At 41.8% G+C, this 26,408-nt stretch overlaps 1 protein-coding gene across 7 annotated transcripts in view; it reads right to left on the bottom strand.

Annotated features, from left to right (window-relative positions):
- Window positions 1-215: 215 nt before the first annotated feature.
- The window catches only part of SLC25A14 (solute carrier family 25 member 14), a 44,545-nt gene continuing 18,352 nt past the window's right edge, over window positions 216-26,408 (bottom strand). For all 7 annotated transcript variants that reach the window (XR_016227742.1, XR_016227741.1, XR_016227740.1 and 4 more), the window contains 5 exons: window positions 19,306-19,401; window positions 12,482-12,606; window positions 11,577-11,712; window positions 1,592-1,672; window positions 216-662 (listed from right to left, as the gene is read on the bottom strand). Coding sequence is in view for 4 of the 7 variants with exons in the window: in XM_008273187.5 (XP_008271409.1) it covers window positions 621-662; window positions 1,592-1,672; window positions 11,577-11,712; window positions 12,482-12,606; window positions 19,306-19,401 (480 nt within the window). In the remaining 3 variants the exon portion in view is untranslated. The remainder of the gene's footprint in view (window positions 663-1,591; window positions 1,673-11,576; window positions 11,713-12,481; window positions 12,607-19,305; window positions 19,402-26,408) is intronic.

Genomic DNA, 26,408 nt, shown 5'->3' with positions numbered 1-26,408 from the left:
ACTTAGGAAAGAACTGCTTGCCTGATGTCTAGAAGTGGGTGACATTATGACAATGTATGGCAGAGGGAAGGCAAAATTTTCTTAATCTTCTCATAAATATGTGCTTTAAAGAGACCAATCTTACTTTCACAGTCCCCTTCTCTTTTTCATTTTCTGTAGAATGTAACTTAAAGAACTGGCAAAGGAGAAAATAGTAAATGAAGACAAAGTCAAAATGATGCCAATAAATACTTTAATGAGAACTGAGGTCCACAACATACATGGCAATAACTGCCCTGGCCTATGCCTTCTGCTCTAGCCCAAGTTTGGGGCTCACCAACTCCATTTAACCCACATTTGGAAAGAAGGCAATTTTGAATGTCACCCATCAGTATCCATCTTCACAGAAGATACCAATCTGGGGCCAGAATTTCAATGTTAACAATTCCTCTGTGGGAGAAGTTAACATGGTAACACAAACACATACACAACTTTGGACCATCCTATTGTTCTTCTATCAGGAGGTCCTTGGGAGATCAGTGGTTCAGTAAACTCTTACAGTTTTGTCAAAATACATTAGAACACAGAGAAAGAAAACAGTAGAAAGGCTGGAAGGGCTGGGCTCACGTGGGACTCAGTCCTCAGATTTGAAGCCTCTTGAGCTGCTCGTATGTAATAAAAAACTGAAAAGTAAGTCATGGAAGATCACCGGGCTGATTCCAAGAGCTAAACCCAGTTCTACAATTGAACACTGCATTTCTCTTAAACGAAGGTACTTAGCCTGTGCTATTCTAACTTACACTTACATTATAGTCCTTTTAAACACACTTGTCAAATCAAGAAGCATGCATTGAGTGCCTACCATGTGTCCATTATTACTGTAGGCATTTGGCAATATAAACAGATTAAAACTTGAATACAGCCCTCAAGGGCAGACAGGGCACTCACAAAAATCCCTAAGAACATCAATGACAACATATAATTCAGTGCTAGAGTAACTGTTACATATATTAGCTGATCAAAGCAATTCCAAAGAGGGAGAGAGACATGATCTCCCTCAGCCTACAGACCCCAGAGAATTACTTTTGGACCCTACAATACTTACACTACACCTAGCATTCCATCCATGGCTCTAGGCACAGGAGGCACTCTAACACAGCTAAAGGAGGGAGATTCACTCATGAGGAAAGAGCCCTATTTTACTGTGGATTCTTTCACTCTATGAATATTTTCTGTCCGGTTATTACTTCCCCGCTATTTTGGTCCTTTAGTTAGGGGCAGGAAAGCCCGACCACTTCAGCATGGCATTCCTGTGGGCATCTCTCATCAGGATTTCTAAAAACATTATCACCCCTTCCAGATTGGGTGTGCTTCTTGTTTTCGTTTTAAAAAGGAAAGTTTGGCCCATGCTTTCCTATTCCTCTCTAGTTTGTATTAGCCTTCAACTGAAAGCTGTTCCTCTACTTAGTTCCATCCTCAATGCTCACCACTGCAATGCCCGGATTTCTCACTTGACTAAAACACCATAATAATCAAAATTTCCTTCCCATAGCTTAGAATTACCTGGGAGCTTTAAGGATTTCCTTTCAATCTCATGTTACTAAAAGGATACAATGATGTTCCAGGGTCCAAGTCGAAGCCAGTTTGGCCAAAATCCTTTATAGAGTGCAAAAAACCCTTCATGTTTCCACATCTGAGGGAAAGATATAACCAAAAACAGAGTGAATTCCCCTTTCTCTTTATATTTGACAATCCTTCACCTCTCACCCCAGCAACTTATGGCTCCATGAATGGCTCTTTTTAAAAAAAAAAATCATATGTAATTTAAATTCACCTACCCACTTACTCAACAAATATTTACTAAGCACCTACCATATGCAAGGCACTCTTCTGGGAATTTAACAGTAAACAAAACAGAGGAAGCGGCTGTGAAAGCAAGCCTCCAAGATAGCCCTCCATGAACCCTCTGACCTGTTACTCATGCCTTTCTGTAGCCCCTATTCCACGATGTTTCAGGAGATGTTTCAGGATTCGTCTGTATCATCAATAGAGTTTGGTAATAGTTAACATGTATCATCTCCATTCACTGCTAGGTTATAAAAGGTACTTTACATATAATAAGGCATCTGCCTTATTCTTTCTTGTATGTCATAAAGACAGGTATATGTGGTAAGGATCTGAGGCCTCTGGAAAAGTCATGGGAGTGATCTGTGAAGCAAATACCCTAGCCCCAGTCAAGCCCTTAGAGGACTGCATCCCTAGCTGACATGTGAACTACAACCTCATGACAGATGCTAAGCCTGATTCACCCAGCTGAGCTGCTTCTCAAATTCCCAACCCAGAGAAGCTGCAAAATAATGTGTGTTGTTTCAAGGCACTGAATTTTGGGGGTACTTTGTAACACAGCAATAGCTAAATCTAGCCTCTGCCCTCATGGAGGGCATATTCTAGAGTAGTTGACAAATAAACACACAAATTGATATGTGTTGCATGCAGAAACGATAAGCACTCAAAACCAAAGCAGGGTAAGGGAATAGGGAGTTGGTCAAGTCACTAGCCTTCCCTCGGTCTCTTTCATTATTGTAAATTGTGTAGCACACTATGGCCTACTTCATGTGAATGCTTTGACGATTACATGAGGAACAATGCAAACCGCTCTGAGTTGTGCTTCCCTGTTTTATACACATCAATTGAGTGGTTATGATAATTAAATGACAAATTATGCATAGCAAAGGTCATAAGCTGGTGGCATGTGCAATTCAGCCAGCAGAAACTGTTCTTATTAACACACAAATATCTATTAAGTAACTACAATGTGTGAGGCATTGTGTTAGACACCTTTTTCCATTTCCTCTAGTGAAGTGAAATCTACTATATTCTTACTGAATGGATATGTTTGGACAAGACAATAATATGAGAAGCCAGGTTTGTAAACATCCCTCTTCCCATCTTGTAGTCTAACAACAGCAGAGATAATAAGGGCATTACTTATGGAAGCACTGAGGTAATATGCTTATCTCCCGACAATGGATCTTCAGCAAGTGCTAAAGAACTCAGACCAAAACTGATGCTGGAAAACTGTGAAAATCACCCAAAGTCCAGGTACAGATGACCTAGAATCATAGGCAGTTAAATAATAGGGTACCTCAGAGACACAATCTGCTCCCATCATCTCTTACCTGCACTGCCACAATAGACTAACCGATCTAAAATCCACACCTACAAGCCAGAACAACTTTTTTTTTTTTTGACAGGCAGAGTGGATATTGAGAGAGAGAGACAGAGAGAAAGGTCTTCCTTTGCCGTTGGTTCACCCTCCAATGACCGCCACGGTTAGCGCGCTGCGGCCGGCGCACCGTGCTGATCCGATGGCAGGAGCCAGGTGCTTCTCCTGGTCTCCCATGGGGTGCAGGGCCCAAGCACTTGGGCCATCCTCCACTGCCTTCCCTGGCCACAGCAGAGAGCTGGCCTGGAAGAGGGGCAACTGGGACAGAATCCGGCGCCCCGACCAGGACTAGAACCTGGTGTGCTGGCACCGCTAGGTGGAGGATTAGCCTAGTGAGCCGAGGCACCGGCTAAAGAACAACTTTTTAAAATTCCAAACATGGTTGTGTCACTCTCCTGCTTAACAATCTCAAATGGCTTCCTGATGGATTTCATTATAATTGCAAATTCTCGGAGATGATCTACAGGATCCCATCTGATTTAGCTCCTGCCTCTCTCCAGTTTGATTTCCTGCTTTCTCCTTCACCACGTTCAGCCACACTAGCCTTCTTTCTAACCTTTGCACACACCTCACACATTCCCTTTACTCCCCACTCAGGCCTTTTGTAACCTGCTCCCTTTCTGTGAAATGCTTTTCTCTCAGTTCTTCTTGTGGCCACCTGCTTCTCATCACTCGGATCTCAGCTCCAAGTTCCTCATAGGCTTTCCCTTACTCCCCTAGCTGAAGCAGTTATGCACCACCAAGTCACTATTTTCAATATGCTATTATTTTATTCATGGCATGGGTTCTACCTAAAATTATACTGATTATTATGTGTGGGTTTATTGTCCATCTCCCTCAGCTAGAATGTTATCTCCAAGGCAGCAAGGGTGTGGGCCGGCCTCATGGTTCAGTGGGTTAAGCCACCTGTGGTGCTGGCATCCCATGAGAGGCAGTTGGAGTACTAGCTGCTCCACTTCCAATCCAGTTCCCTACTAATGTGCCTGGGAAAGCCGTGGAAGATGGTCCAAGTACTTAGGCCCCTGCCAACCAGGTAGGAGATTCAGATGGAGTTCTGGGCTCTTGGATTTGGCCTTGCCCAGCCCTGGCCACTTGGGGGAGTGAACCAGCAGATGGAAGATCAGTCTCTCTGTGTCTAATTCTGCCTTTCAAATAAATAAATAAATAAATCTTTAAAACAGAAGAGCAGGGACTGTTTGTCTTGTTCACCATTATATCCCCACCAACTAAAGTGTCTAGTACAAATAATAATAATTTAATATTTTCCAATAAATAAAATTGCATAAACAAAACAAACCATTAACGACCCATCAGAATCCTTATAATTACCAGGTTTTTCAAATGATGTATTTATTTATTTGAAAGACAGAGTTACAGGGCCAGTGATGTGGCATTACGGGTAAAGCTACTGCCTGGGATGCCAGCATCCCATATAGATGCCAGTTCAAGTCCCAGCTACTCCACTTCCAATTCAGCTCCCTGCTAATGTGCCTGGCAAAGCAGCAGAGGACAGCCAAGTGCTTGGGCTCCTGTACCCATGTGGGAGACTTGGAAGAAGCTCCTGGCTTTGGCCTGGCCCAGCCCCAACCATTGTGGCCATTTGGGGAATGAACCAGTGGATGGCAGATCTCTCTGTGTCTCCCTCTCTCTAACTCTGCCTTTTCAAATAAATAAAAATAAATCTTTAAAAAAATAAAAAGAAATGCAGAGTTAGAGAGAGAGAGGGAGAGAAAGAGAGAGATCTTCCATCTGCTGGTCTATTCCCCAACTGCCCACAACAGATAGGACTGGGTCAGACTAAATCCAGGAACCAGGGACTCCATCTGGGTATTCCACATGGATGGCAGGGACCCAAGTACTTGGGCCATCTTTTGTTGCTTTCCCATGTGCATTAGCAGGGAGCTGAATTGGAAGTGGAGCAGCTAGGACTCAAACCAGTAGTCATATGGGATGCCAGCATTCACTGTGCCACAAAGCCAGCCCCAATTTCTAAAATTCTAAATTTCTAAAATAGTTACCAACTTCTCCAGAATATTAGAACTGGGGAGGCACTTTTTGGTTTGAATCCATTGTCTGAAAACACCTATAGATGACCATATAGATAACAGGTTTCTTAATGAAGTTCTACAGATTCTTTGATTCAATAAATACTTTGCTTCATAAAGTGGTAAGATGCACACAAATATGCCTTCATGGAACTTAGACTGTATTGGGGGCAGACAGACATTAAAAGCAATTATGATAAAAATGTACCAAATGTGAATAAAATGTGGTACAGCCACAGAATGGAATATTATTCAGCAACAAAAATGAACAAAGTACTGGTACATGTTAAAAGATGGATGAATTTTGAAAACACTATGCTAAATTGTAAAATGTAGTTGAAAAGGTCACATAATGGATGATTTCCCTTATATGAAATATCCATAATAGGCAAATCTACTGAAATATAAAGATTAATGACTGCTTAGGGATAAAGAAATGAGGGATAGTGGTAATAGCAAAGGGTACAGGGATTCTTTCGAGGTCATAAAAATATTCAAAAATTGAATGTGGTGTTGGCTACACATACTTCATTGTTAAACACCAAAACACTAAATTCACCGAAAGCCATTTTAGAATGGTGAATTTTATGGTATGTGAATAAGCTCTCAATAAAGATTTGTTAAGAATACAATAAATGTTATCATAGAGAAAGTACGAGAAACCATGCACACATAATCTAGTTTTCAATGGTCAGAGAAGGCCTTTGTGGAAAAGTAATGAGATCGGAAGAATGAGTAGGAGCTAGCCAAATGAAAGCTGTTTTCAGGGTGGTGTGTGATGGGGGAGGGGGACATAGCAAAGAATATGACACAGGTGGGGCTGGTGCTGTGGCGTAGTGGGTCAAGCCACCGCCTGCAATGCCAGTATCCCATATGAGCGCCAGTTCAAGTCCTGGCTGCTCCACTTCCAATCCAGCTCTCTGCTATGGCCTGGGAAAGCAGTGGAAGATGGCCCAAGTCTTTGGGCCCCTGCACCCACGTGGGAGACCTGGAGAAAGGTCCTGGCTCCTGGCTTTGGATCGGCATAGCTCTGGCTGTTGTGGCCATCTGGGGAGTGAACCAGCCAATAGAAGAAATATCTCTCTCTCTCTCTCTCTCTCTCTGCCTCTCAAATAAATAAATCTTTTTTTAAAAAAAATAATATGGCACAGGTGAAAACTTGGGGAAAAAACAAAGTCTAGCACTGTTTAGTGCACCTGGAATATAGCATAACAGTAGTAAAAATAAGGCTACAGGATCCAAAAGGATCATACAGAGCCTTGGCTCAATGAGGAGCCACTAAAATATTTGAGATGGGAATGACAGGATGAGACCTGCAGCTGTTCTTGTCTATGTTGGAGAGGAAAGTGTGACTCCTCCATTCACCACAGTGTTTTGGGACTCTAAAAGATGAAATACAAAATAATAAAGCATGATACTAAATATATATTGACAACACAGATAGAATAAAGTCAGTGTAAAGAGAAAACAGCTAATAAGTGAATGAGTGAGCAAATACAAATACTTAAGAGTTATGACCAGGGGCCAGTGTCATGGCACAGACAGTTAAACTGCTGCTACACTGCACAGGCATCCCATATTAGAGCTCCAATTCAAGTCCAGCTTTTCTGCTTCTTATCTAGCTCCCTGCTAATGTGCTTGGGAAAGCAGCAGAGCATGGGCTAAGTACTTGAGGCCTTGCCACCCCTGTGGGAGACCCAGGTGGAGTTCCAGGCTCCTGGCTTCAGCCTGGCCCAGCCCTGGCCATTGCAGCCATTTGAGGAGCAAACCGATTTGAGGAGTAAACTGTTGGATAGAAGATCTGTGTGTGTGTGCCTGTCTCTCCCTCTCTGTGTGTGTGTTGAACTCTGCCTTTAAAATTAATAAATGAATCTTTTTTAAAAGATTTATTTATTTTTATTTGAAGGGCAGAGTTACACAGAGCAACGGAGAGGCGGGGGGGGGGGGAGAGAAGAGAGAGAGAGAGAGAGAGGTCTTCCATCTGCTGGTTCACTCCCCAATTGGCCACAATGGCCAGAGCTGCGCTGATCCAAAGCCAGGAGCTAGGAGCTTCTTCCAGGTCTCCCACATGAGTGCAGGGGTCCAAGGACTTGGGCCATCTTCTATTGCTTTTCTCCAGGCCATAACAGAGAGCTGCATCTGAAGTGGAAAAGCCAGGACTCGAACCGGCGCCCATATGGGATACTGGCACTGCAGGCGGTGGCTTGACTCACTACGCCACAGCACCGGCCCCTGAATCTTTTTTCAAAAGTTATAATCAACATAAGAATGTTTCCATAGATACAATACAGCATAGGGGCTATAAGCACAAACTTTGGAACCAGTCAGCCCCTGACATAAATCCCAGAACTGGCACTTATTAGTTATGTGATCTTGAGTGAGTTACTTAGTTACTCTGCACCTGGGTTTCCTCCTTTGTTAAATGGGAAAGATAATACCTGCCTCTTCAAGGTTGTTGTGAGAGTCAAAGGATATAGTCTATGTATAGTGTCTGGCACATAATAAATGCCATTCCTATATTATTGTACCTTCTAGTTCCTCCTAGCCACTCATGAAAGAGTGCTTTATACTTGAAGATTTCACTTCCTAAGTGTTTATCTCCTTCTGTTGGATTCTAAGTGCCATGAAGGCAGGGATGTTTTTGTTGACCAACATATCCCCACCAACTTAGAATAGTGCCTACAATGTAAAATATGAACTTTTTATTGAATTAATGAATGATTAAACATATCCATCAATGTACAGCAATCTGACTTTTACAAAAAGCAATGTACTGGCCGGCGCCGGGGCTCAATAGGCTAATCCTCCACCTAGCGGCGCCGGCACACCAGGTTCTAGTCCCGGTCGGGGCACTGGATTCTGTCCCGGTTGCCCCCCTTCCAGGCCAGCTCTCTGCTATGGCCCGGGAGTGCAGTGGAGGATGGCCCAAGTCCTTGGGCCCTGCACCCCATGGGAGACTAGGAGAAGCACCTGGCTCCTGGCTTCGGATCAGAGCGATGCACCGGCCGCAGCGCGCCAGCCATGGCGGCCACTGGAGGGTGAACCAACGGCAAAAGGAAGACCTTTCTCTCTTTCTATCTCTCTCACTGTCCACTCTGCCTGTCAAAACAAACAAACAAACAAACAAACAAACAAAGCAATGTACCAAACCTCCTTCAGATCCAACAGACACTTTGCAGTCCTTATCATACTGGATATTGCTACTGTATGTGACATTAAATAACTATTCATTCTTTCCCGGAATTCATTATTCCTGAGGTTTCCACGACACCACTCTCTCCTATGTTTCCATATTTCTTAGAACTGCTACCTTTTGGGATCTTTCTTGGCTTCCTTACCTTCCAAGCCCTTAAAAAATGGTATCCCCTCAGTGTTCTTTCCTTGGCCCACCGTTCTTCCTTCTACACCAGTGACTGTCAAATGGAGGACTGAGCATGTCAGAAATACCAACGGGGGCTTTTGCCAAACTATACTCCCCAGGGTCCAAGAATCACTGCTTCAGTGACTCGCCATTGCTGGAGAGAGGTATGCGTGACTCCAGTGTGCTGGGAAGGCAAAAAGGTCACAAACTCCTCTACCTGCTTTCTTTGGTCAGCCCCTCCACAGTTAGGTACCACTTCTTCACTAATGATCCACAGACTCTTACCTATAGCCATGCACTCTCCCCTGAATTAGGGCTAGGACAGCCAAATACATCCACCAAATGTTCCACAGGCACATCAAATTATGTGTTCAAATGACGATGTGTCTCCCACAGAACCTGCTCCTCTTCCTGTGATCCTTCTGTCAAAAATGTTACCACCTGGTCACCAAATCCAAAATCCCAGAAGCTATCTTTGATACATTTTTCCCATACCTCTCCATATCCAATCAAAGAAATCTTGCTGACTTTATCAACTAAATTCATTTCAACTTTGTCCCACCTTCAGCATTCCCACTATCAAGCTCAAGTCCAGGCCTTATCTCCTCTTGTTCAGATTACTAGAAAGAGACCTTTTTCTCCCCCTCATCGGCTTCCCTATCTGTAGGTCACTGGTTCTCAAAGCGTGGTCCTCAGACTAGCGGCATCACTATTGCCTGGGAACCTGTTAGAAATGCAAATTCTCAGGGCCGGTGGTGCAGAACAACAGGTAAAGCTGCCACCTATGACGCATGTATCCTGTATGAGCATGGGCTTGAGACCCAGCTACTCCACTTCTGATCCAGCTCCCTGCTGATATGACTGAGAAAGCAGCAGCAGACGGCCCAAGTACTTGGGTCCCTGCCACCCATATGGGAAACTAGATGGCATTCCAGGTTCCTGGCTTCACTGTGGCCATCTGGGGGAGTGAACCAGTAGATAGAAGGTCTCTCTCTCTCTCTTCCCCCGCCTTCTCCCCCACTTTCTGTAACTCTGCCTTTCAAATAAGTAAATAAATCTTTTTTAAAAAAATGCAAATTCTCAGGTCCTACTGTAGACCTACTGAAGCGTGGGACCGAGCTAACCACACTTCAGCAAGCCCTCCGGGTAACTGTGATGCATGTGACACTTTTAAGAACCACTGCTCTGGGATTGGCACATATATGGGATGCCAGCATTGCAGGTAGTGGTTTAACCTGTTACGCCACAATGCCGGCCCCAGCCTCAAAGTTTTTAAAATATTGATGCCTGGGTCCTACTCCCCAGGTTTTTTAAAAGATTTATTTATTTGAGACGCAGAATTACAGAGAGACAGAGAGAGAGGTCTACTATCCTCTGGTTCACTCCCTAAATGGCCACAACAGCCAGAGCTGGGCCAATCCAAAGCCAGCAGCCAGGAACTTCTTCTGGGTCTCTCATGCGGGTGCAGGGGCCCAAACATTGGGCCATCTTCCACTGCTTTCCCAGGCCATAGCAGAGAGCTGGATTGAAAGTGGAGCAGCTGGGACTTGAACCAGTGCCCATATGGGATAAGGTGTAAGGCAGAGGCTTAACCTACTACGCCACAGTGCCCGGCCCCACTGCCCAGATTTTGAGCTAATTGGCCAAGCTGTGAAAATTCCCCAAATGATTCCAGTGTGCATCCAAGATTGAGAACCACTGTTTTAGATCAGTCACCACAAAGTTAGTCTATTTAAAATGCAAATATGAACTTATTAAAAGCTTTCCATAGCTCCCCATCAAGTTAAAAAAGGTCCAATGACTTCTGTTTAACATTCTGTATCCTTCAGAACCCAACTAAACTGGGTTTTGGATTTGGTGACCAGAGAGTGACATTCATTGACAGAGATATCACAGAAGGATAAGCACTATGGGGGACACATCATAATTTGATGTGCATAAGGAACATCAAGTGGATATGTTTGGCTATATTTGAGGAAGTCATCATAATGTAGAAGTTAGTTAAGAAAGTTGGTTTGAAACCAAATGGTCTGAGTTTAAATCTCACCTCTCCTACTTACTAGCTGCAAAACCTTGGGCAGATTGCTAACTCTCTCAGTGCTTCAATATCTACTTCATTACAGGATAATGGTGGAGATTAAATGAATGAATACATACATGTAAGGCTCATTAGGACAGTTCCTGACACACAGTAAAGCATTCAACAGATGTGAGTTATTATTGTTCAAAATGCCACAGTCTACAGTAAGCCTATCTCAAACTTCCAAGCTAGGCTAAAATTTCCTCCCAGTAGAATTCTGAGTTCATCACTTACTGCATTATGTTGATTATCAGTTTGCACACCTACAGTACTTTTGTAATAGCTATAATTTCTGTTACTACTCAAATGGTACCTGATATATAATAAATAGCTACTAAATGAAGTGGAAAATATCAGAGAAACCATATTGCAGCATCATATTTTAACCCCAAATTTGTCCCTGCAGTAGTGATAATATCATCAGTACTTACATAATACATTTATAGAATTCACCTTTCTATAAGCCTAACAATTGAAAGTTTCAAAGTCAGTTGTGAACAACAGCAAAACCCTGAACTAAAATCAAGCACCAGGCTTTTGTTGTTGTTGTTGTTTAAAGTACCAGATTTTCTATTACAGGGTCTCTGACTTGTCTGAAGTGGACAAATATGGACTATGTTAAGTCTTTTCTACTCATAATTCTACATGATGCTATTAATAAAAGTACCCTATATTCTCAGGCACTCAAACTGGAATGAGAACATTAAGGATCGCTGTGTATCAGTAATTTCCAAGGAGATAGCTTCTCTGAGATTGACTGAGAGGCTACTAAAAATACACATAATGATTCTTTCACCTTCAGAATGAGATGCAGCAACTAAGGATTGAAAGGCTTGAGACATGAAAGAAAACTAAACAGGGAACTGAAATCCACAGTGTGCATACCTTCAAAATACCGTCCAAAGTACCCTTATAGAGGTCCACGTGTCCCACAATCGCCCTCTGGTTCATCATGCGAGTTCGTACCACATCAACTGGATTGGAGGCCAGAGCCCCAGCCAAGCCACAAGTGAAGCTGGAACTAAAGATGAAAACTTTTAAAATACATTGTCCCCACTTACACCTCCAGCCCTCTTACACACAAATTAGGCTCAACATAAACATACAATAATTCACATCCATTAGATAAAACCCAGTACTTGCCCTTTCATTGCACTTCAAAGAGAAAGGAAATCTTTCTAAAGAGATATCATTTAAAAGTTATTCCTTCAGTTTTCAATCTGAAACCTGGCTTCTTTTTTTAGGAGACAGTTTATAAGCTTAACAAGATCCTTAAGCAGGAGGTGTTATGCACATCTATTAGTTACATATTTTTTTCAAACCACAGCATCACATGCTAAATGTGAGCAAGTAGCAAAATACCATAAAGGTTACAAGATAAAGAAGTACAAGATGGGATTACCAACAGTCTCTAGCCAAAAACTGTGGTTTAATTTCAGAGACTCCATCAAATTTCACCCCGTTTTTCTGATTCTCATTGAAAAAAGTTTGCTTTCTGATACAAAATTAATCAAAGCAAATAACAGACGTGCTTATTAAATACAAAGGCTAAGTATGAACGAATGCAAATCCTGTATTAGACATTGCTCCCAAATACCCAAGTGCCCATAGATCTGAGATCTCTACGACATATAAAGAGTGCAGAAGGCTTGAAATCCTGGTAATAGGAGAGACAAAGGTATTTAGGTTATACATACCAGTTATCAATTCCACCTGAGGACTTCAGCGAACGAGGCTTTTTGCACTCAAAATCTTGGAAATATAGAATGAACACACACTATCCTACTTACATAAAATGAGTTAAAATTGTATCTCCCATCATTCCTGACAATATCAAGTGTTTCTTGGTAATATCATAGACTGGCAGCTCTACTCCCACAACGATGGCCGCACGCTGAGCAGTTGGCACCACACCCTATAAGTAACATCAGACACAGGGAAATACAAAAGGGGTGACATAAGTCTTAAAGCAAACAACATAGGTCAGGAGTTAAAAAGTGTCAGGAAAATCCAAGTCTGAAGTACAGAGGTCACTCTTTAAAATCACTGACTAAACTGGACCACTTATTTATAAATTCCCAATTCATTGCTGTATCAGAAATAGTGATTTGACACTCAAAGTACCGAAAAAAGAAAGAAATAGAAATAGATAAATTGGACTTAATCACAATTGAAAACTTCTTTTATTCAGAAGGCATCATCAAGAAACAGAAATCCCCACAATGGGAAAAAATATTTGCAAATCATATCTGAGAGAGGAGCTGTACCTAGAATATAGAAGAAACTCTCACAATAATAAAAAGATGAACAAAAGATCTGAAGACACTTTCCCCAAAGAACATACACAAATAGCCAATAAGCACATGAAAAGATGCTTAGGATCATTAGGGGGACACACATCCAAATCACAATGACATACTACTTCACCCTACTAGGATGGCTATAATAATTTTTTTTAACTAACAGCAAGTATTGGTGAGGGTCTAGAGAAATTAGAATATTCATTCCCTGCTGGTAGAAATGTAAAATGGGCTGGCGCCATGGCACAGTAGATTAATCCTCCGCCTGTGGTGCCGGCATCCCATATGGGAGCCAGTTATAGTCCCGGCTGCTCCTCTTCCAATCCAGCTCTCTGCTGTGGCCTGGGAAAGCAGTAGAAGATGACCCAAGTGCTTGAGCCCCTGCACTCACAAGGGAGACCCAGAAGAAGCTCCTGGCTCCTGGCTTCAGATCGGCGCAGCTCTGACCATTGCAGCCATTTGGGGAGTGAACAAACAGAAGGAAGACCTTTCTCTGTCTCTTCCTCTTACTGTCTGTAACTCTACCTCTCAAATAAATAAATTAAATCTTAAAAAAAAAGAAATGTAAAATGGGACAGTCACTGTGGAAAGCGATTTAGCATCTCCTCAAAAGGTTAGAATAGGAGCCGGTGTGGTGGTACCATGGCTTAAGCTGTTGCTTGCAATATCAAATCCCATATCAGAATCCCAGCTTGAGTCCTGGCTGTGCCACTTCTGATCCAGCTCCCTGCTATAATGTACCTAATCAGTGGAAGCTAGCCCCAGTGCTCGGGCCCCTGCAATCTATGTGGGAAACCTGGATGGAGTTCTGAGTTCCTGGCTTCAGCCTGGATCAGCCCCAGCTGTTGCGACCACTTGGGGAGTGAACCCACAGATGAAGGATATCTCTCTATGTGCCACTCTGCCTTTCAAATAAATAAATCCTTCTTAAAAAGCTAAACTAGAGTTATCCCATGACCAAACAATTTCACCCCTAGGTATATACCCAAGAGCACTGAAAATATTTGTTAATGCAAACATGATGTTCACATCATCATTCACAACAGTCCAAAAGTTCAAAATAACCCAAATGCACATTAGCTGATGCAAGGATAAACAAAAGGTGGTATATCTATACAATGCAATTATTACTCAGCCACAAAAAGAAATAAAGTATTGATTCATGCTGCAGCATAGATGAGCCCTGAAAATAGCCTGCTAAATGGAAGAAGCTAGTCACAAGAGACTACATATTTTATGATTCCATGTGGATGAAATATCTAGACTAGGCAAATAGATAGAGACAGAGAGTCATAGTTTCCTAGGGCTGGAAGGGTTGGGGAAAATGGGAAGTAAACACTAAAGCAGAGGGGGTTTTCATTCTGATGATGAATATGTTCTAAACTTAGTGCTGATGATTGCAGCAATCTGTGAATACACTAGAAATAAACTGTACACTTTAAAGATGGTGAATTTCGTGCTATGTGAATTATCCCAGCAAAGCTGTAATTAAACAAATGAATTAAATCATAAAGCAAAAATCAGCAGGGGGAAGAGAACTTCCAAGTTTATACATGCACAGCATGTTAGGATGTGCAGGACAGCCACTAGCGTGACAACAGAGATATGGAGCAGGTACGGGAAGGCCGGGGCAAAGTTCCTAGCATTAAAAATTCCATTTCTGAAGAAAATTAACGATACAAGAAAATGTTTATGGTATATTCAAGAAGGCAAGTGATTATACATGTAGTATGACTCTAACGTTGGGGGAAAAGGTATACATATACATACATGCATAGCAGACTTTTAGAAAGGATTAGAAGGAAATACAATAAAATATTTTATGAGATTAGGATAATAGACAAGTTAATTTTCATTTGTATACCCTTCTGTATTTTTTCACATTTCACAATGAATTTTCACTTTGGTAATTGTGTTTAATGTAATTTATAATTGAAAGTAACAATATATCCTGCTTAAATATATATAATTTTTGTCAATCACAAATAAAGCTGGGGGATGAAGAAATACATTTTTTAATAGAAAATAACATACCACAGGGAAAATTCTTTCTGGGGTAACACTTATTAAGTGTTAAATCATCTCTAAATTCCAAAACTCAGTCTATCAAGTAGAAGTGATGGAGCTGTGCCAAGATCCTTGCTTCTGCTGATCTGATGGGCTAGCCAAACAGTGCCTTCCCCCTGCTTCATTCTGTTAAAGAAGATGACCTTCACACAAGACTAGTTTGGTGAGCAGAAAGGCCCCAAACTGGAGCCCATGAGCTGAATTCAGGTCACAGCATGTTCCGTGTGGCCCACACAATGCTTCTGAGAGACTGGATTAAATGTCTACATGTAAAAAGTCAGGGGGTCGGCGCTGTAGTGTAGTAGGCTAAGCCTCTGACTGCAGCACTGGCATCCCAATATGGCTGTCAGTTGGAGTCCTGCCTGCTCCTCTTCTGATCCATCTCTCTGCTATGGCCTGGGAAAGCAGTGGAAAACAGTCCAAGTGCTTGGGCCCCTGCAACCATGTAGGAGACCTGGAAGAAACTCTGGCTCCTGGCTTTGGACAGGCCCAGCTCCAACTGTTGCGGCCATTTGGTTAGTGATCCAGCAGATGGAAGACCTTCCTCTCAGTCTCCCTTTCTCTCTCTCTCTCTCTCTGCCTCCCCTTCTCTTTCTGTGTAACTCTGAATTCCAAATAAATAAATAAATCTTTAAAAAAGGTACACTTTTAAAAAAAGATGGTAAATATTATATTACATATAATATTATGCAGTTAAAAATTAAAAAAAAAAAGAAAATGGAGCCAGCATTATGGAGTAGCAGGTAAAGCTGCCTCTTGGGATAACGGCATCCCATATGGGTACAGGTTCAAGATTCAGCTGCTCCACTTCCAGTTCAGCTCCCTGCTAATGCACCTGGGAAAGCAGTGGAAGATGGCCCAAGTGCCTGGGCTCCTGCACCCACATGGGAGACCCAGAAGAAGGTCCTGGATCCTGGCTTTGGACTGGCACAGCCAGTCATTGTGACCATTTGGGGAGTGAACCAGCAGATGGAAGATATTCTCTCTCTCTCTCTCTCTCGCTCACTCTCTGTCTCTTCATCTCTATGTAACACTGACTTGCAAATAAATAAATAAATCTTTATAAAAAAATAAAGTCGCTGTGGTCCCCTAACAAAACCTCCAATTTTATTTATTGCTCTGTTTGTGTCTGTCTCTTGGCATTAGTTTGTGAGAAAGTTCTAGTTAGTTCCATTTCTGGCTTTAAATTACATTAATCAAGAAAGCATGCCCAACTGTTATCAAAAAGCAAACTTCAAACATCATTAATGAATGCTAATATCACTAGATGAAAGGTTATTAGGTATTAGGATACGTATATATTGCTAAGAATATCACCCCACAGATTATTTGCTAACTGCAAAGGGGGAAAAAAACTTCTGGTGGACATGGTCTTATGAATAAAAATTGGCCCACTAATTATGAGACAAATAACATTATATACCTCTTGCTGTGATGAAATATGAAATAGAGGTCAGTATTATGGTGCAGCAGGTTCTTAAGAACAGGTTAAGCCACTGCTTGAGATGCCAGTATCCCATATCAGAGTGACAATTTGAGTCCCAGCTAGTCAGCTCCTGATCAAGCACCCTGCTAATCTGCTTGGGAAAGCAGTAGAGGTTGGGCCAAGTGCTTGGGCCCCTGAACTAACGTTGGAAACCTGGAATGGGTTCCAGGATCCTGGCTTTGGCCTGACCCAGCCCAGGCTTTTGCAGCCATTTGGGGAGTGAAACAGTAGATGGAAAATCTATTTATCTATGTCTCCCAACCTCTCTCTGTCACTTAGCCTTTCAAATAAATAAATTTTAAAAAGAAATATGAAACACACAGCATCACCTAGGCACTTGGGCCAAAAACATTTAACATGAATATGATCAAGCAAAAGGATCCAACTTTTAGTTTATAGCAAATACGGGGGGAAAGGAATAAGTTAAACATCACAAATATTCTATAATAAAACTACCATGGCCTCATCAATAGAGGAAATTTGAATATGGACTGGATATTATATATTATTGACTTGGTAATTTTTTTCTATTTTTTAAAGCTTTATTTTATTTATTTAAAAGCCAGAGTGACAGAGAAAGATGTAGTGACAGAGAGAGAAAAGATGTTTCATCCAGTGGTTCACTTCCCAAATGGCCACAACAGTCAGATCTGGGCCAGGCCAAAGCCAGGGGCCCAGAGCTCCAACGTGCAGTCATGGGCCTACGTGTTTGGCCATCTTCTGCTGCTTTTCCAGATGCATTAACAAGGAGCTGGATCAGAAGTGGAGCAGCCCAGACTTGTACCAGTATTCCAATATAGGACGCTTAACCCCTGCACCACAGCAGAGGCCCCATGACTTGTTAATTTTCTTAGATGAGATAATGGTATTGTTATTATGTAAGAGGATGTCCTTATTTCTAGGAGATGCATAATAAAGTATTTAGAATATTATGATTTTTCCTAAAACTACTTTCATACAGTTTAACAAAAAAAATTGTATGTGCATCTATACAAATAGACAGATAAAGCAAATATGGTCAAACCGTAATAGCTCTTTAATCAAACCCACAGGTTTGTTATTTTTATAGCTCTATTCTCTGAACACTTGTGCTTATAATTTTTTACAATAAATAGTCGTGGAAAGCTTTAAAGAAAGAAAAATAGCAAAGCTCTCATTTTAATTTAAAAGTATATTAATGGATCTCACATTCCACTCCACTGCATATTCTATTTAGCGTCATATTCAATATCACAATATTCAGTGATTACAACAGAATTAAAAAGTTACAGCAGGGGCAGATGCTGTGGTGCAGTGGGTTAACGCCCTGGCCTGAAGCTCTGGCATCACATATGGGCGCCAGTTTGAGACCTGGCTGCTCCTCTTCAGATCCAGCTCTCTGCTATGGCCTGGGAAGGCAGTAGAAGATGGCCCAGGCTCTTGGGCCCCTGCACCCGCAAATGAAATAACATATTTTAAAAAGTTTATGAAAATATGGAATTAAGTTTGACACTATAAAAATGAAACCCATGCATAGTTTTCTTTCATAATATTAATTTTCCATGAATTTTCTAAAGACCTTTTGCATGACAAGTGCTGAAAGTGATTATCTTCGGGCTAACGCAGTGGTATAGAAGGTTAAGCTCCACTTGCAGTACTGGCATCCCATATTGGTGCCGATTCAAGTTCTGGCTGCTCCACTTCCAATCCAGCTACCCACTAACGACCTGGGAAAGTAGTTGAAGATGGCCCAAGTACTTCGGCCCCTACACCCTCATGGGAGACATGAAAGAAGCTCTTGGTCCCTGGCTTCAATCTGGCCCAACCCTGGACATTGCAGCCACCTGGGGAGTGAACAAGCAGATGGAAGATCTCTCTCTCTTTCTCTCTCTCTCTCTTTCCCCCTTCCTCCCTCCTTCCCTCCATGCCCTTCTCTCTCTATTTCTGCCTTTCAAATAAATAAATAAATAAAATTTTTAAAGATTCATTTATTGATTTGAAAGGCAGAGTTACAGAAAAGCAGAAGCAGAAGCAGAAGCAGAGAGAGAGAGAGAGAGAGAGAGAGAGAGAGAGAGGTATTCCATCTGCTGGCTCACTCCCCAGATGGACACAAACACCAGAGCTGTGCCAATCCAATCCGAAGCCAGGAGCCAGGAGCTTCTTCCAGATCTCCCATGTGGGCCATCCTCCAATGATTTCCCAGGCCATAGCACAAAGCTGGATTGGAAGTGGAACAGCCGGGACTCCAACCGGCGCCCATATGGGATGTCAGCACCACAGGCGGTGGCTTTACCCACTACACCACAGCACTGGCTCCTAAAATAAATCTTTTTTTAAAAGTGATTATTTCTAGATAGCAAGACTGCTCGATTTTTTCTTTTCCATTTTTTATATCTACTAAATATTTTATAGTGCATAATTTACTTTTTATAAATTAAAAAAGTTATGTAACAACTTTTGAATATAAGTATTACTGAGACTATCACAGACACATATTACTATATTAGTACAAAACTGACAAAAAATACCTTGAAGAACTAAATTTACTGTGAATTTGAACAAATCAAAATGGCTATCTCAAATAGCATAACAACTTTCCTCACTTATACATCATGCAGAAATAAAAACCACTGGCAGGTGCAGGTCCTTTCACAGGTGACGAGGAGTATATTATCTTATTTTGTGGGTTATACTTCACAATTTTGTGGCTTTACATCAAAATATTCTTTGCAAATTCTAGGAACTGAGAGTATAGGACAACAACAACAAAAAGAGTACTCACCCTCCACAGACCCCTAGTGCCTTCTTGTTGATATATGTCAATGAAACTGCCAATCATGCTCCCTTGGAACAAGCTTCCTTGAGCCTGCATTCGGATCTAAAATAAAAACACTTTTTTTGAGAGAGAATCAAAATAAGATCTTACTCATTTATAATTAAGAAAACAGTATTTGGGAATTATCACAAGTATTTCTGCTATTATGATAAAATTAATTAAACTGTATATAGAGAGAATGTAGTTTCTGTCAAAGTATATTTCATAAATATTATTTTTTTATTTTTTTTTATTTTTTGACAGGCAGAGTGGACAGTGAGAGAGAGACAGAGAGAAAGGTCTTCCTTTGCCGTTGGTTCACCCTCCAATGGCCGCCACGGCCGGCGCTGGGGCAGGCGCACCGCGCTGATCCAAAGGCAGGAGCCAGGTACTTATCCTGGTCTCCCATAGGGTGCAGGGCCCAAGTACTTGGGCCATCCTCCACTGCACTCCCTGGCCACAGCAGAGAGCTGGCCTGGAAGAGGGGCAACCGGGACAGAATCCGGCGCCCCGACCGGGACTAGAACCCGGTGTGCCGGTGCCGCAAGGCAGAGGATTAGCCTAGTGAGCCGCAGCGCCAGCCATAAATATGATTTTTATCAGCATCACATTCTCCATACTAAGTCCATTATTTCTGGTATTGGAAGAAAATGTAGGGAAAAGTAAAAACAAGTATTCAGCAGTAGAAAATAATTCACTTGGAGCTGCCATTGTAGTACAGTGGGTTAAGTTGCTGTCTGCAACGTGGGCATCCCATATGCACCAGTTTCCAGCTGATCCACTAATGCACCTGGGAAAGCAGCAGAAGATGGTTCAAGTGCTTGGGCTCCTGCCACCCACACGGGAGATCCAGATGGAGTTCCAGGCTACTGGCTTTGGCCTGGCCCAGCCCCAGATATTGTGGCCACTTGGGGAGTAAACCAGTGAGTGGAAGGTTTCTCTCTCTCTCTCTCTCTCTTTCTCTGTCAGTAACAGCCTTTCAAATAAATGAAATATTTTTCAAAAAAAGAAAATAATTCACTTTTTAAAAATCTAAATGCCCAAAAACAACAATGGATTGTTTACAAATTTAAATTACGACAAATCCATTTAATGGAATACCATGGAGGCATAAAGTTTGTTGTAAAATAATACTTTAATGACTGGAAAATGTCCAAAATTGTTAAATTGCAATGTAGTATGTACATGATTTTTATTGACAACAAGTAAATGTGGGGACAGGTATTTGGTCTAGCAACTCAGACACCTCGTGGGACACCTCCATCCCATATCAGAGTGCCTGAGTTCAGGTCTGGGCAGTTCCAGCTTTCTGTTAATGTACTTCCTGGTAGGCAGCAGTGAAGGCTCAAGTAGACGAGTCTCTGTCATACTTGTGGTAGACCTAGATTGAGATTCCAGCTCCTAGCTTTGCCTGGCCCAGCCACAGCCACGGTAGACATTTAGAGAGTAAACCACTATCTCTCTCTCATGCACTGGCTCTCTTTCTCTCTCTCTCTCAGCCTCTCAAGTAAACTTAAAAAAAAAAACATAAAAGTTAAAACCTCCATAAGCAAATCAAAGAGACTAGATGAACATACACACCCCAATATCAACAGTAGTTTATGTCTGAGTGCTGAAGCTACACGTGAGCATTTTTCCCTCATACTTTCTCTCCCTTCTATTTTTTCTTTATATTGAACTTGCATTGCATACAAAATTTGTAAAAGCAAAAAAGGGGCTGGCACTGTGGTTCACTTGGTTAATCCTCCGCCTGTGACGCCAGGATCCCATATGGGTGCCGGGTTCTAGTCCTGGCGGCTGCTCCTCTTCCAGTCCAGCTCTATGCTGTGGCCCAGGAGGGCAGTGGAGGATGGCCCAAGTGCTTGGGCCCCTACGCCCGCATGGGAGACCAAGAAGAAGCACCTGGCTCCTGGCTTTGGATTGGCGCAGCGTCGGCCATAGCGGCCATCTGGGGAGTGAACCAACGCAAGGAAGACCTTTCTCTCTGTCTCTCTGTCTCTCTGACTGTCTGTAAGTCTACCTGTCAAATAAATAAATAAAAAATTTTCAAAAAGAAAGCATTCCTTTTATGAGACCCATACCAAAGTATGGTGTATGAGGGGGAGTGTCAAATGACAATGACTGGGAGATGCTTTAATATAATTCAGAGAAGAAGGAATAATGAAGCAGGTATAGCAAACCTTAGCTATTGAATCTAGGATATATGTGCAAAGATATTTATCATACTATATCATTATATATTTTTGTGTTACATTTGAAGTTGCTGATCAAAAACCACTTTTGGGGACAGGCATTGTGGTAAAAGGATTATGCAGCCTCTTGGGAAGCCCACATTCTGTATCAGAGTCCCTGGGATTCAATCCCACCTCTGCATCCAATCCAGGTTCCAGCTAATGTACTCTTTGGAAATAAGGAGGTGATAGCCTTAGTACTTGGGTCTCTACCTCCAAAGTTTAAGATATGAGTTGAGTTTCTGGCTCTTGGCTTTTGCCTGGGACAATCATGGCTGTTGTGGGCATTTGGAGAGTGAACCAGTTGAAGGAAGACCAAACTCTCTTTCTCCCATTCAAATACATAAAAATGAAGAAATAAACTTTTAAAGGATTTATTTGTTGGGGCTGCTGCTGTGGTACAGTGGGTTAACGCCCTGGCCTGGAGGGCTGGCATTCCATATGGGCACAGGTTCAAGACCTGGCTGCTCCACTTCCCATCCAGCTCTCCACTGTGGCCTGGGAAGGCAGTGGAAGATGGCCCAGGTCCTTGGGCCCCTGCACCCGTGTGGGAGACCCGGAGGAGGCTCCTGGCTCCTGGCTCCTGGCTTCAGATCAGCTCAGCTCCAGGTGTGCGGCCAACTAGGGAATGGACCATCGGATGGAAGACACCTCTCTCTCTCTCTCTCTCTGCCTCTCTTCTCTCTGTGTAACTCTAACTTTTAAATAAATAAATCTTTTAAAAAATAAAGATTTATTTATTTGAAAGGCAAAGTGAGAGAGAGAAAGATGCTTCCATCTGCTGATTCATTTTTCAAATGGCTGCAACAGCCAGGGCTGGGGCAGGCCAAAGCCAGGAGCCCCGAATTCCATCTGGTCTCCCACATGGGACATTAGCAGGTAGCTGGATTGGAAGTAGAGCAGCTGGGACTAGAACTAGTGTTCTGCTATGGAATGCCAAACGTCACAGGCATCAATTCAACTCCCTTCACCATAATACCAGCCTCATAGACTTTTTCTTTTTTAAAGAAAACTACATTTTTAGGGGCCAGTGCTGTGGCACAGCAGGTTAACGCCCTGGCCTGCAAGTTAACACCCTGGCCTGAAGCGCAGCATCCCATATGGGCGCGGGTTCTAGTCCCAGCTGTTCCTCTTCCAATCCAGCTCTCTGCTATGGCCTGGGAAAGCAGTAGAAGATGGCCCAAGTGCTTGGGCCCCTGCATCCACATGGGAGACCCAGAAGAAGCTCCTGGCTCCTGGCTTCGGATCAGTGCAGCTCCAGCCATTGTGGCCATCTGCGGAGTGAACCACAGATGAAATACCTCGCTCTCTGTCTCTACCTCTCTCTGTAACTCTGTCTTTCAAATAAATAAAATAAATCTTTTTTAAAAACTACATATTTAAAGGTTGAAACTGTTAAAGATAAAAATGGAGGCTACAGTTGAGCTATACCCCAAGGCCAACTTCCCATAACCACACAACAAAAACATAAATTATCCAATGTCCCCAAAATGCTATCTGTAATCATGAACACACTATAAAAGCTTTACATCTTTGTATGATTCAGTGAAAAAAAAAACAAGAAACTATAAAAAAATCTGTTTAAAAAGTTCTGTTTGCCCTATGCAATTGATAAAGGATTAATAACCAGAATCTACAAAGAGATCAAGAAACTCCACAACAACAAAACAAACACCCAGTTAAGAGATGGGCCAAGAACTTAAACAGATATTTTTCAAAAGAGAAAATCCAAATGGCCAACAGACACATGAAAAATGCTCAGGATCACTAGCCATCAGGGAAATGCAAATCTAAACCATAATGAGGTTTCACCTCACCCTAGTTAGAATGGCTTTCATATAGAAATCAACAAACAACAAATGCTGGCAAGGATGTGGGGGAAAAGGTACCCTAATCTACTGGTAGGAATGTAAACGGGTAAAGCCACTATGGAGGACAGTATGGACATACCTCAGAATTCTGAATATAGACCTACCATATGACCCAGCCATCCCACTCCTGGGAATTTACCCAAGGGAAATGAAATCAGTAAACAAAAGAGCTATCTGTACCTCCATGTTTATTGCAGCTCAATTCACAATAGCTAAGACATGGAACTAACCTAAATGCCTGTCAACCAAAGACTGGATAAAGAAATTATGGGATGTGTACACTATGGAATACTACACAGCAGTAAAAAAATGAAATCTTGTCATTTGCAACAAAATGCATGAATCTGGAAAACACCATACTTAGTAAAATAAGCCAGTCCCAAAGGGACAAATACCATATGTTCTCCCTGATCTACAAGAATGAATAGAGCACCTAAAATGAAAGCTGCAGAAGTAAAATTGACACTTTGAGAAAGGATGATTTGAGTAGCCCTTGTCTTGACTGTCAAGGAACATTTTTTTATTTTTTTCTTTTTTTTCTCTTCATACTATTTGTTGAACTCTTTACCTAACATAGAGTTGATCATATGTGTATAAAGTCAATTGAGGATGGATCTCAGTAAGAAATAAGAGTGGAATAAGAGGAAGGAGACAGTTTTTAACTGTAAAGCTGTACAGTTCTGCATACATTCCTAAGGACTAACTTCTAATGGTACAGTTTAAAAACTTGTCATGGGACCCCAAATCCCATTAAGCTGTGTGATATAAATGTCATTTTAAGTGTTAAAGTGATCATATTAAGTGTTAAAGTGAACATATAGATAGGATTAAAATGACCATATAAATAGGATCAAGTGTGGGGTAATTATAGCAGATAGAATTAAAAAGGAGAATGTTCCAACATGGGAAGCAGTCCACACAGCAGACTCATAGAATGACAATTGCTTTGAGTAATACTCTGACCTCAGAATCAGCCCTTAAGGCTTCCTGGTCTGGCTGAAAAGCTTGTGAGAGCATTTCAGGCATGGAAAGCCAAAACACTGTGGCAAAATAAATAAATATTCTACATGAAGACTCTCTGTGAGTGAGATCCCAATGGAAAGAAGTGGCCATCAAAGAGAGATGTACTTTTCTCTAAAAGGAGGTGAGAACTTCCACTTTGTTTATGGCCTTGTCTAAATACTGACGGAGTTTGTGGATTCAAAAGGCTTCCATAGCCTAGGCAGCTCATGTCAAGAGCCTTGGGTAGTCACTGACATCATACATAAGAGTGTTAATTGTTAAATTAACAACAGGAGTCACTGTGCACTAACTCCCCATGCAGGACCTCTGTCCTCAATGAGTTGTATTACGAGATTTAACTATGATACTTGTTTTCAAAGAGTTTGTGTGTGTATGTGTGCACATGCACACACACATATGTATGCAAATTGTTGAAATATTTACTTAGTACAAATTGGTCTTCTGTATACAAAGTTAATTGAAAATGAATCTTAAAAGTTGTACATATGAAATTAGTATTCCTTAAAAAATAAATTAATTAATTTAAAAAAGCTCTGTTGCTTTAAAAGAATAACATATAACAGCCCATCACCAAAAGGTCAAGACATTTTCCCTGTATACTCTATGAACTATGCTCTAACTGCTGTAAGCTGAGCTTCTTACCACTTGGTTTGAAATCTCTTGGATCATTATCTGTACTTTCTCTTACTGAATGGAACAAACTTAAATTTTGCCTGACTCTACCATTTTACTTTTAACAAAACAAAAGGAAACTGTGTTCCCTATACTCTGTCCTCATATGGACTGTAATGCAGGTGTGATGGTGGCCTGACTCCAACTATGCAGATTAAAAAAATATCACAATGGGGGACGGTGCTGTGGCACAGCAGGTAAAGCCGCTGCCTGCAGTGCCAGCATCCCATATGGGCACCAGTTAGAGTCCCAGCAGCTCTACTTCTGATCCAGCTCTCTGCTATGGCCTGGGAAAGCAGCAGAAGATGGCCCAAGTCCTTGGGCCCCTGCACGCACATGGGAGACCCAGAAGAAGTTCCTGGCTCCTGGCTTCGGATCAGCACGGCTCCAGCCATTGCAGCCAATTGGGGAGTGAGTCAGTGGATGGAAGTCCTTTCTCTGTCTCTGCTTCTCCTTCTCTCTCTGTGTAACTCTGACTTCCAAATAAATAAATAAATAAATAAATCTTTAAAAAAAACAATATCACAGGACAGGGTTCAGCCTTTTTTTTTCTATAAAAGGCCAGATAATAAATATATTAGACTTTACGGGGCTGACGGCCTCTGTCACAACTACCCAGTTCTGCCATAGAAGCAGAACAGCAACCATAAACAATACATAAACAAATGGGGTGACAGTGTCCCAATAAGCTGTATTTACAACAGGTGCTGAGCCAGGTTTGGCCCACAGACAGCAGCTTGCCAACTCCTTCCCTAGGATTTCCCAATGTAACACAATTGAAGGAACCCAGGTTCTGGATGACTGCACTAGCAAAAACTGCTCTCCTCTGACTATAACCTAGGGGAGAAATAAACTTGTATCTTGTTTGAGGCTGTATATTTAAATTTCTTTGTAACACCAACTTCCACTATACCCTTACTGAGGTGCTGAGAGCTCAAGTCAAAAGAATGAGAAAGGCCAACCAGAGAGAGATTATAGAAAAGGACTAAAGATAGAACTGTAAGTAGGAAAAGAGAAACATGTGTGGTATGTGCAAAAATAAAAGCAGCAGCCTGCAAACAAAACAAAGGAGTTTGAAAACTAGAAGAAGTTAAATATTTTGGTGTCAAAAGAAAATGAGAAAATCAAGTAAGGAGGGATTACTCAAAATAGGTTAAGTGAGATGAGAACTACAATGTCCACTGGATTGGATAAGGTGGACTATGAGGAGAGTAGTTTCAACCAAGTAGCAGCAGTGATTACAGCAAGTTACGAAAAAAAGGAAGGTGAGGGT

The sequence above is a fragment of the Oryctolagus cuniculus genome, chromosome X (assembly GCF_051225735.1).
Source record: "Oryctolagus cuniculus isolate XC-2025 breed Fujian yellow rabbit chromosome X, ASM5122573v1, whole genome shotgun sequence".
In the NCBI taxonomy this organism is placed as follows: Eukaryota; Metazoa; Chordata; class Mammalia; order Lagomorpha; family Leporidae; genus Oryctolagus; species Oryctolagus cuniculus.
This window is presented reverse-complemented; position numbering and strand designations above follow the sequence as displayed.